Source organism: Lepisma saccharinum, chromosome 1, assembly GCF_977018435.1.
Source record: "Lepisma saccharinum chromosome 1, izLepSacc3.1, whole genome shotgun sequence".
Classification (NCBI taxonomy): domain Eukaryota; kingdom Metazoa; phylum Arthropoda; class Insecta; order Zygentoma; family Lepismatidae; genus Lepisma; species Lepisma saccharinum.
The window spans coordinates 80,713,576-80,725,906 of NC_139229.1; the positions used below are offsets into that span (position 1 = coordinate 80,713,576).

The window sequence follows — 12,331 nt, forward strand, 5'->3', positions numbered from 1 at the left end:
ATTTATTACAAGAACTTTCTCTTTTCCTCTTCATTTATTGTTAACAAGAATTAATGTAACAAAGATGGACTTTTGTATAGTGTATTAAATAAATGAAATGGATGTCCAATGTCGCAGGAGGCACTAAGTTCTGACACAAAACTGATTTATTGGAACACAGTTCCTGTGCGCTCCGGTTTACTTTAAGCCCTTAAGTCAATAAATATGTTTGGACATCTAGATACACAATGAGGGACAAGCAAAACTGCAAGGGTAGAAGTGGTGTGGGAGGAGAAGGGGGGGAAGCAGAGAAAGGAAGAGGTGGTGGTGGAGGGAAAGAAGTTAGATCGAGATCTTATTGACTGATTTTAAGTTAACCATTCAAATTTTAGTACATCATCTTAGCTTAATTATTTGAGCAACGTAAGAAATATATAATTAAAATTGAAAAAGCAGCATAATGCTGAAAATAAACTGCCACCTTCAAATTTAACCTATGTATTGATAGTATCGATAATACAAGTAACAATTTAAAATGTATTAATATTAAGATGGGGGTACCCTGGGGGGGGTTAAAGGCAGCTGGAGCATGGTGCTGATCACATTACCTACTAAATAGCAGAGATCGAGAATGTGTGGGACTCTACTTCACATCCCCTAAATGTACCTTCATGGCACAGTGCTATATGCATGGAGAACATTATTAAGATAGCAAAATAAACAATTTATTAAAATATATGAAGTCATATAATTATTGTAAACACTTCGAGAGAGAGATAAAATTTCATCTGTTACCTGACTCGACCCAAAAACGGCAACCCAGAGGTTTCCTTCATTGTCAATGGCCATTCCATCTGGAAAACCTTTGATATTTTTCTCCTCAAAATCAAAGGCTGTTCGTCCCTTAGCTGAAAGCAAAATGTACATTTTACTGATAAATAATAGTGGAGTTGGGCTAAGAGTAGAGTCATTAAAGAAGTGAAAAATACATTATTAGTTTCTTTCTATAAATTTTTACGTTTGTGCAAGTGCACATGTGTAGGATTTCAGTGATTTTGAGATACTGTTTCTTTTAAACTCCTAAAAATTCATTTCAGTTTTCAATTACCACTTATGAAAGTAGTTACCAATCTTCTCTTCTGGCCCCTGATGGCATAGTGGTAACATTATTGCTTTGTAATCAAGGGGTCCTGTGTTCGAGACCCGGTGGAGGCACACAGTGGTTCGGATCCCACTTTATACTGTAGGTCCAGTCCCAATTGGCCTTTCTGTGAATAAAGTGGACTTAAACCCAAATTAAAACAAAATAACCAATCCTCTCTTTAACAGCATTTATTTCCTGCAGACAGAGGATCTAATATCCACTGGGTTCTCCCAGGAAAACAGTACTTATGAAAATACATGTAATGAATCTAGTCAAATAGTGGTTTTCTAAATGTTACCTTTTGCATTTTCAGTCATTTTTGAAGCATGTCATTTTCTTGCAATTTTCAAGTAATTTTGATCATTTTTTAAATAGTTTTCTGAGAAGTAATGCCATTTTTATTAAAATTTGAGATTTTATTAATTAAATATTTCTGCTTGTTAGCACTTGTCCACACAGACAAACAACATTTCTATGAAACAAGGTAAACATACAGCAATAACCCCTATTTTTAAAGTTTTGTCAGGTGAAAACTTCTCTCTCACTGACTGAGAATGAAAACCAGGTAACATCGCTTGCTTTCAGTATGCTCTAACTGCTTCAGTGGAAATAGAGAGGAGCTTCTTTTCTAGCAGTAGAAGTCTTTACTTGCAAACAATAGACAATCTTTTTATTTGAGAATCTTCACAAACTGTTTATTGTTCATTCTAATTCAGATTTATTGTGTAAAACCATTGCAATTTGCATTTTCAACAACAATACAGGATAATCAAGGTTTGCATTTGCCAGTTCTGCAATAGCCTAATCAGTTTCTCACAGGGTGCCCAAGAGCATTATCCTCTTTTCCCAAATGCACTGTCATGCATTCAATTTCCATCTAAAATTAACTCGTTACCTGTTGAACTAACAGGGAAACATAAAAAAAATAGTAAGTTTTACTATTTGTAGGTCATTTTATAGCAATTATTAAGTAATTAAATATTGGGGAAGACTAGAAGGGATAGAATAAGGAATGAGGAGATCCGACAGACAGTGGGTGTGGTGAAGCCTCAGGACAGGATAGATCAGGCACAGATGAGATGGTTCGGACACATGAAGAGGATGGATGCAGAAATACTATCAGTAAGGGCTTACAATGCACAAGGAGTGGGAATAAGGCCAAGGGGGAGACCAAGATGTTGGTGGAAAGGGCAGATAGTGGAGAGTCTTAGGAGAAGAGGACAAGATTGGAACACCGTGGAAAGAGAGGAGTGGTGGAAGACCAGGAAAAATTGAGAGGTTTGACTTCTATGCCGACCCAGCCAGAGGCAGGAAACGGCGAAGGATGATAATGAAGTAATTAAATGCCTTCCTCTAGATACTTACACATTGTTCCTTTCTCCATGTCAAAATCATACATGCTCACTTTACGTGTACCAGAATCTATGTAGTACATTTGGCCTTTATCAGTATTCCAAGCCAAACCGTTGGAGATAGCTATGCCTGCTAGATGCTTTTCAACACTGTTAGGTGGCTTCAAACTGTACAATGATCCATTTCCAGTCATTGGAATTTTCTCGTCATCAGAAGGCATGGTTCCTATAGATAAATATTGAATGAAACTTTGAGATGTTGAACTGAAAGGAATAGGAAAGGATGGTAAAGATTGGATTAATCTTTCCAAGGATATATGTACATTAATATATGGTTTGTTATCGTGACAGTAAGGGAATACCAGTGTTAATTTTGTGTAGGGACATTCCATTGTCATGTGTGGAATGCACAGACTACATTTTTTGACAGTAAGGAAACTCTTCTACAGTTAAGCAGCATTTTCTTTTAGTGGTGCTGGGGGGGGGGCATGAGGGGATGGTTGCACACCCCTTAATTTTCTTCCGCACCCCCTACGTTCAACTGAAAACACTAACCCTTAGTGTCATATGATGTCATGTAGTCATATCGAGCGTCGAATGTTAGGTACTGAAGTAAGACAGTTATTAGATCTGTTGTATGCATCAGGCAAGCACTGAAAGAGGTGCCGATATACATACTTTCCTGTACTTGAGGCAGCCTCTATAAAGATCAGTGGCCATTTCTTTTTCTCAGCATTGTTGTTATGAATTTTTTCTTCCTTGGTTTCTCTAAGTGGTCTGTTTGTGGTTTTCAATAATTGCATACACAGATTAATGAGAGTTATGTTTTTCTTTCTTTTTCTTTTGCATTCTAGATAAACTGTTTATTTTCCGCCTATTTGCTCTTCCTCTTGCTCACTGGAGCAAAAAATTCAGCTGCTTTCAAGGTATTACCATGAGTCACTGACCAAGTCGTGTTCGAGAAATTATTTGAAGGGCTCGGGTGTAAAACATGGTAACTGACATTTTGGTTATTTTTGAGTTACAAAGTAAAATATTCCTATTGACCCTCACAATAGGAACCCTCCTTTCTATTTGCCATCAATTTTCGAGTGAAATTGCAATGTCATACAATTTGCATTGGACTCAGTGATGCCTTCTGAAATTGGTAAACACAGCACAAAAACAATTTATCTACAGTATAGCTTCTAATAACCTTGTTTCTTAATGAACTCAGAAATCAACCAAATGTCAGTTACCATGTTTTAAATCCGAGACCTTCATTTAACGCATGTTCTAACGTGAAGGGTAGTTTTCTTGTTAATACGTTCTGTGTATTTGTTCCACGTAACATGTCTAGTAAACATACCATTTCAGGCTTTTTCAAAACCCGTTAGAAAGAGGCCCAATGTTCATGAAGAAATTTTACAGTTTGTTGTTGGGGATAATGTGGCAGAAGGGATTTTAATGAAGACGAAGTTGTTGTGCACTTCGCATTTTGTCCTGAAGTGGCAGACAAAATGTACAATGTACTATGTATTTGGTACCTCTACTGCTTACATTGGAAAGGTTCAAAAATTGTGTTTTTATACACAAAGATATATTTTTTTTTAATTTCACTACATAGTTCAATAAGACTGCAACGTGTAACTGAATGTTTACACTGTACGACCACTTTCTAGGAGTATAAGACTTAATACATATCATCATGTAAGTACAGGGGGAAGGCAAGGGGGCACACCCTGCATGGAAAATGAATGTCAATCTAAAGTTATTATATCTCACACATACAATTTCATTTCAGTCAGTAATTTTTGTTAATCAGTGGTGGCGATTAGGGGTGCAGTTGCCCCCATTTTTTGCTATTTTTGCCTCCGAACTATGTTAAATTGTCCTTGCCCCCCCCCATTTTGGCACCTTGTTCCCCAATTTTGAAAGGTTGCATGCGTGTTTCATGGTTTTCCATATTTTCAGCATTGCACCCCCTAAATTTCTTTCTGCACCCCCTCAACACCCCTTGATGATTAATCCTGGCGCCGGCCCTGTTCACCTACATCACCAACTGTTGTATTGTGGCTTCGAGCATCAATCATTGAGGCCAGTTCTTGTAAGCAACAGAATTCAAGTGGGCGGCAGGAAATACAAACTCAGACATTTGTGCTTTAAAACAAATGTGCAGTTGGTGTAGATGTAACGAATGCTATGTGCTGGATATTTCCTTGCAAACATGGCAGCTGTACACATCATGACCTCAGATGAATCCCACATATTATAAAGCTAAACATTGATGATAAAACATAACTACCCTTTGAACACTTTCTCAGATTTATAGCTACAGGTACTTCCTCTTTACTTAATAAGATCTTTATTTTAATTTCTGTGAATTTTCAAATGATGAATAATAATAATCCTTTGCGCAACAGCCCTGAAGGGCCTTGGCTTACCTACCGACTGCCGGTCTCCCTCCCACGCTTTCCTTCGTCACCTCTAAGCGTGGAGATCTGCAACCAGTATTGGAATAGTCGGGGGGTCAGCCCGACATATCCCCAGCCGTTATAGTAGATTTCTGGGACCGGATTCCCGCTTACTCATTCGAAGCTCCCCAATTTCCTCACGATGGTGGGTTGCCACCGGCCCTATACAAAGGCCGAATAAATTCAGACCAGAGCCGGATTCGAACCTACGCTGTCCCGCAGCAAATGATCTTAAGACGAGTGAACGCCTTAACCCGCTCGGCTACGAATGGTGAAATATAAATTATTTAAGACAGAGAAAGGATGTAAAAGGAAGTGATTAACCTTTGAATATTCGAGTGGAGTTGAAGGGGAAATGTAACAGTTAAAGGATAAATTGTTATTTTGGTGTCGCGGGTGGGACACAATACAAAACTAAATCAAAATGTTAAATTAAACAAACAATATGTAAAATACATTCTAATACTAACTAAATTATGTATAATACTTGAATGACAATGTTAGATTATTGGCTCATAGAATAAAATTACAGCATTGCATTTAATTTTAAAAATAGAGATTCAGGGGCACTTTGTCATAGAATGCCCTAATGGCATAAGTTAAAAATGTGAGTCATGCAGGTCTAAACTGGTGTAGAAATGTGCAAAGCCCAGAAAAATTAAGGTCTAATTTCAGCTTATGCACATACTTGTATAGGTTAATTGGAACTAAATATGAACTTCAAAATTGATTAAAATGGCGGTTTTAAAACTAATCTAGAAAAAAACGACTTGTTAGTTACCAAGGACAGGAAATGTTACTTTTTAGTTATTTCTTTATACTAAAAATTACTTCACTAACTCAACATTAGGTAAGAAACTCTATGAATGATCAGACTGGCCTACAGTTGCAAAGGAAAGAGCTCGTCAATTGTGTAGTTTATGGTGGTGGTTGAGCATGATCTTTTTTTCCTGGCCCTTCAAGCTGATCATGGGGATGATAGACTTTGTTACACCCCCATGTGATTCAATAATGCGACCTTTAAAATTATTATGAAATCAAATTTGTTTTGATGCAATTTTGTAATTCAGATGATTAGTTATTGCTAACCTGAAAGTTTCCTTTCCAGCAGCTAGGAGAAGTTAGTTGTTTATTAGAAGGATGATGTAAGTTGATAAAATTGTATGATTTGATTTTGGTATTGTAACTGAAGAGAAGAAAGTGATAGTAAGTGCAGTGAAGTGAAAGTGAAGTGCAGCAGTGTAGTGCAGTGAACTGCGGTACAGCCTAGCACACCAGTGGCGGCTGGCCAAGTGCAACAAGTGCAGATGTTTTCACCTAATTTTCAAATTAATATTGACATTTTTCATTTGCTTGTTAAATTAAACTATTTCTCAGCAGAACGTACGCGATAATACTCAAATTACGCCGCTCTGCGCTACGCACGTGAGTTCGTTGAAGAGCAAACCTCGCCAGGGTGCGGAAGACTTAGCCGGTTGTCATGGCAACGGTGACGTCACCTAGCGTTGGCCTTGAACATGGTGTCGCCCTCTACGTGAATCAGTTCTCTCGTCGGAGAAAACATTGCATCCAGTGGTTGTGACAAAATCTTTGCGTTCTCGCGAGATCTTGTTCCGCGTGTGTGTTTCGCGTTTCCTAATCGTGTGTTGTGTTCATGTGTTGAGCTGTGGTTTGTACAATGAACCCAGTAAATGACTTAGTGTGTAATTTGTTGCAGACACCATTTTCCAGATGGACGGATCAAGACAAAAAAGACGTTTTAAATTGTGGGCGGCCAACTGACATTCTTCAAATATCAGTTAAGCGAGAGAACAAAAAGGCAGGGAAATCATACAACATTAAATTTAAAAGTTCCTGGTTTGTCGACTTTCCTTGGTTGTGTAGTAGTCGATATTTGCAATCGTTGTTCTGCTGGCTTTGTTTACTGTTTAGCAACAAATACAATGTGTGGAATAAAGAAGGGTATAACGATTTTGTCAATATAACGCGTTCTCTGCATAAGCACAATGATTCGGTGGAACATTTAAAGTGTAAATTACAATTCAAAGTTTTTGAAAAAAACAGGAATACCATAGCAGATGCCCTTCAAGAAAATAGTAGGCTTTTAAATGTACGGTTCAATGAAAATGTAAGATTAAATAGGCTTTTCCTACAATTAATAGTTGATGCAACGCTGTATTTATGTAAACAAGAACTTGCGTTCAGGGGTCACGACGAAAGCGTGTCTTCGCTTAATCGTGGGAATTTCAAAGAACTTGTTGCATTATTAATATCGAGAAGTTCGTTAGAAATACAGAACCATTACAAAAAAATAAAAAACGTGTTCAGTGGTGACTCTAAGACATTACAAAACGAACTCATTGCATGCATTTCTGAGTACCCTTCCATGAAGACATTATCGATAGATTTGCAGCCCTGAAAGATAGAAGGATCGATTTGATCTACAAAACGTAGGTGAGTCAAGCATGATTCAGTTCAACTTACTATTTGTTTTTCATTGCCTATAAATGTACTTCTTCACCTGTTATTTTAGGCACGAGCCGCTACTGTAGCACACAAGCATAGACTTTCTTATGTACATACACCACAAATGATCTTTGGATGTGATCTACCAACTCAGTCCTTTTGACTGACCTGAGACAGCAACACTGGTGGTAAGGGCCATAGAAAAGGAGGAGGAAGTAATTGAGATGATTTTTTCGAGATAATAGTATTATTTTTTCCCCCTCAAGTCTATGTTTTGTTAGTGAGTGCAAATTGTGTGGTACTAAAATCAGTGGAAGTTGTATTTATTGCTGAGTGATAGGTAGGTGTGGATGTTTATGATAATTCATCAAAGGTTTTGTTTAACCCACACCTGAGGTGGACCAGTGTAGGCTTGAAATATCCCGTTCTTCTCTATGAAGGAGCATGGACGTCCGCAGGATTTTTTCCAGGGAGGAGCAAAGAAGGTATTTTTTTCCAGGGGGGGGGGCAAAAGAAGGTAAATTTTCACAAAAAATAAAGTTGTTGCCTAAAAAACATTGCTTAAATTTGAATTTTTGGTGGTCATGCAATAATTAACACATATTATTGTGGCTAAAATGAAATTATATGTGTGAAATACATATTTTTTGGTTGACTTTCATTTTCCAGGGGGACCACAGCCCCCCCTTGCCCCCCTTCCGGACGCCCATCTGAAGGAGTAAGAGTGAGTTTTTTACTGTGATGATAACTGTGCATCCTAACAACATGTTTTTAATTCTTGAGGAGGCATTCAGGCTGCTCTGTTCACATGCGAGCTGAAGTGAGATATACAGAACTGAACCGAGCACTCGTGGAGTAATTAAAGTTTGATTACCAGTGCTGTACATTCACAATGCGTTTTCTCCTTATGTAGTATCGTTACAATGCAGAAGTACCTGTTGCTGTGCAACTGATCACATTACCTGCCCACAAACGACCGCTGGGATCAGCCTTTCCATCGTTAAACCTGTTCTTCTCCTTCCCTTGCTCTTGGTCCACTGTAGTTATGGTTTTCTCCACTGTGGCGCTGCCATCCTCCCCATCCCAAGAGATAATGCAGAGTTCTCGGTCTCTGCTGATGATGTACTTGTTCTTCTGTCCCAGGATGGGGATGATTATGGACACTTGGCCGCCCTCTGTGAACATAAACAATATTACACACCTCTATCTTTGCTTTGTGGTTAACGCTCTCCTCTGGTGTGACCCAAGTGCTTGAAGACAAGTCAGCCAAGCAATTTCTATATTTGTAAATTCTCTGAAGTATTATTTTTGGCATTTTAATTAGTAAATTCTGGAATGCCATTTTAATTAATATATTAAATACTTGTTGCTATTATAACAATATGCATACACGAGTACTGAAGCTACACTTTTGTGACGTATTTATGATTTTACTTTCAACCTACTTCATTATTTTAATCTGTCAATTATGTTTATGCCCAAAAACCTTCAGTTGTATGCCTTAGGACAGTTGTAAGAATAGTGCTTTACAAAATCAGAATTTTACAATCAACAAATATTAATCATTTTTGGTCCCAGAAAATTCCAAGATAGAGGGGTTCAAGCCCGACAACCATCTTCAAATGTGTCATTGTTTGACTTAGTTTCATATTCTTACTACAGTTCGTTTTTATTTGGCACTATAAAAATAAAAATATAAAAAAACTCAAAAATTTTAGTTTAGGTCTGTGGGCAGAGAGATGTATACTTAAAAGAGGAATTTTGAAGCAAGATGTCAGAATGGCACATGTTACATATGCCTTTTATTATTCACATGCCATGTTTGGAGCTAAACCAATTCCAAGAAATGCATTCAAAATATTTAAGAGAAAGTTTAACATGATTACTTAGCTTGTCCAATATTAAAAAATAGTTGGATGTCATCTGCATATTGGTGGGAGTTTTAACCTAATACATGAGAAGATGGTAAAATATAGCACTGGTTACTAAAACAACCCTTACTTTCACATCTGCTTTACAAAAATCCTGAGAATATCATTGGATTTTTCATTGCAAACATGGACACATGATCTAGGACCTGTACAGTCGTTATTAAGAATTCTAATTACCACAGCTTCCATGCAGCTATAGTTTTACATGGTTTCAAATAACAGACAGACACACACACACGCACGTACGTACGTGCACGCGCAAATCGAAGTGGAATTGTTTTTGCTAGGGAAGTTCCTGGGTTAGAGTCACAGCCTGGATATTGGTGTAATTTGAGTGTCCCTTCATCAACTTATTCTAATAATCACTCATCCTCATCATTACAATTAACAGAAGTTGCAGAAAATAACAACATAGATGCTAAGTGGAATGGTATACTTGCCTATTCTGGAACTCGTGTGTCTCTTCATTGCAGGCTCATAGCGATTGACAGTTTGCCGTTTGATGTCCACAAAATACAAGGCATGTGTGGTTTCATCCCAGTGAGGTCCTTCCCCAAGAATTGCACCCTTTGTAGTCACGGGTTCAACGCATGGTGATGTCATTTTTCGATATATTTCTGAAATAAAATGTTGTTGCCTTGTAAATTACTGCAAGACAGGCTGTAAAATAATTTAAGTCTGTCGGGGGCAAGGAAGATCATAATTCAGACAAATACACACAAATATATATGAATTATTATCATAAATGTTTATTATGTTACATGTGAAAGCAAATTACTAAATATTTCTAAATAAAAGGAATTAATTTTTTACTTACATCAGATATTTATAAAGTAGCAAACTAATTCCTCTACCAACTGTTTAAAATTTTTAATAAATTTCAAAATAGTATTATGTATAAGTTTTTCTTTATCTTTTGCATTCTATTAATATACATGAATTATATTTTGTTCTCTGCATTCATTTACAATATTATTTTGTCAGGTTTATCCAGAACTTTCCATTTTGGGGTGTTAAGTTCATATTAGGGGGTAAATTTAGTCAAAATGACCATAAATTGGGCGTTTGTGACAAATTTTAGGGGGCATTGAGAAAATTTTGGCGGGTGTGTGTGGATAAATATTTGAAGACCACAAATAATTGCCTATCTTTGTTATGATAAAATTTCTTCCCTTAGAAATTGTTGGTGGGGAACGTTTTAGGACAAGTTTGTTAGTGGGGGGGAAATCCCCTCCCCTATAGTATTTCGCACCCTCCTTCAAGAATCCCTCCACCATGAGCTGAGTGATACGTTCGATGACCATTCATTAGATCATGCAGTGGCAGCAATTAGGGGGGGGGACAGTTCCACTCCCCCCCACTTTTACCCCTGCAGTACGGTAAACCTTATCAAACAAGGGAAAGTAAACTCACTCCAGTTTTCAAACCCAATCGCCTCAACTGTTAGATGGCATCGCCCACTTTTCTGAGCCATGAAGCTGTTTTCCATATATTAAAACACATGGTGAGCTCCCATGAGTGCATTGAATTAGTGATAATTTCTTGCCTCATCTAAATTTTTAAGCTGTAATGAAATTATTCTTTTTAAGAGGCAGACGGACGGAGTCATTGAATTAATTTGTGTTGCGTTAAACTTGTATTTGCAAGATCCTTACTTTTGGAAAATTTTAGTTCACACAGTGGCGTGCCCAAGTGTTTGAAAGGGAGAGGTTATGTGTAGGGGAGAGGTGAGTAGCCACGGACACTTAAGGAAAAATCACAGTATGTGGCAACTGAGATAACAAAATCAATGTAATTCTTTATATTTATCTGATATAGAACATAGTTCATACCGGGTGGGCCATAAGTCAGTTGTCACTAGCAATCGTTAGACTTTGTTTTGCCTAGCGTAGTGGAACTCAGTTGTGAACTTGACTAGTGCGTATTACCCATAAGTCGGTCGACACTAGCAGGTATTGGAGTCTCCTGTGAGGTTCTGTGTGACAGTGATTGTTTGTTGTTATCTGATAAACTATGAATAGAAAGTTGACAACTGACTTATGGCCCACCTAGTACATATTCTGCTAAACTGGAATCAATAGTTGAAATGGAAACTCAAACAAAGGGTTAGAAAAAAGTTCTTGTTCTGTTACACAAACAATAAGTAGCCCCGGACACCAAAAAAAGGTTGCAAAATCATTGTTAATTGGTTACACAAACATCACAAATAAAGTAAATATCAAGTGGCTCCACTCCAGCACAGTCTACATGTGTCCAACCTTTCCATTGACAACATTGAATCCAATCTTCCTCGAAGGTTGCAGAACAAATAATGCAAACAGACTTCTCCACCTGAGTGACTGGTAGGGTTGTGCTGCTTTTTCCTTTCTTCTTTTGTAGTTTGGATGGGCAGAGATTGAGGGAACAATTCACAGGCTTACTATTGCTCTTTGCTTGCATATTCTGCTCCAAAGCCACCTTATAAGGGCTTGATGTTAATATTTCGTTCATCTGAGATTATCTTTTATTTTTATTTTTTTGCTCGTTCTCCTCATCTTGCTGGCTTCACGCAAAGGTGACAAAGTTGCAATAATTTCTGCCACTGGTGTCCCTGTCAAATGATTGATTTCTGGCGATGTAGGGCTAGTGCGATAGGGTGACTTTGAGGTGGTGGAAGGTGCATTGATGTATTCAGGTTCAAGTCCTTGAACACGAGGGAGTTGAGCTGTTGAAACCAGGTTCCTGTGTCTTTGTAGGACTAGGCCTACTAGTGCGAGGTGAGCTACTGTGGTTTGGTTCATTATTATCTGGACACTGAGGAATGTATGTTGCTTGGGATGGGAGGAAGTCTACATCAGTGAAAATTCAAGGATTTAATGGATGGATTCCTGTGCATGAAAACCCTTTTCGTGCAATATCTAAACGACAAGACAGCGTATGTGGAGGAAACCAAAAATGACACATCAAATTCTGTAATTCTCTGGCAGGAATTTTGTCTCATCCACAGACCACAAGATTCTGCGTAGT

The 12,331-nt window shown here is 37.8% G+C and overlaps 1 protein-coding gene across 1 annotated transcript in view; it reads right to left on the minus strand.

The window, feature by feature from the left end:
* The window catches only part of LOC145984008 (uncharacterized), a 33,594-nt gene that overhangs the window by 1,313 nt on the left and 19,950 nt on the right, over positions 1-12,331 (minus strand). Inside the window, exons 9-12 of the mRNA XM_083117314.1 lie at positions 9,766-9,942; positions 8,357-8,569; positions 2,489-2,701; positions 775-887 (exon numbers count right to left, since the gene is read on the minus strand). Of these exons, the coding sequence (XP_082973440.1) occupies positions 775-887; positions 2,489-2,701; positions 8,357-8,569; positions 9,766-9,942 (716 nt within the window). The remainder of the gene's footprint in view (positions 1-774; positions 888-2,488; positions 2,702-8,356; positions 8,570-9,765; positions 9,943-12,331) is intronic.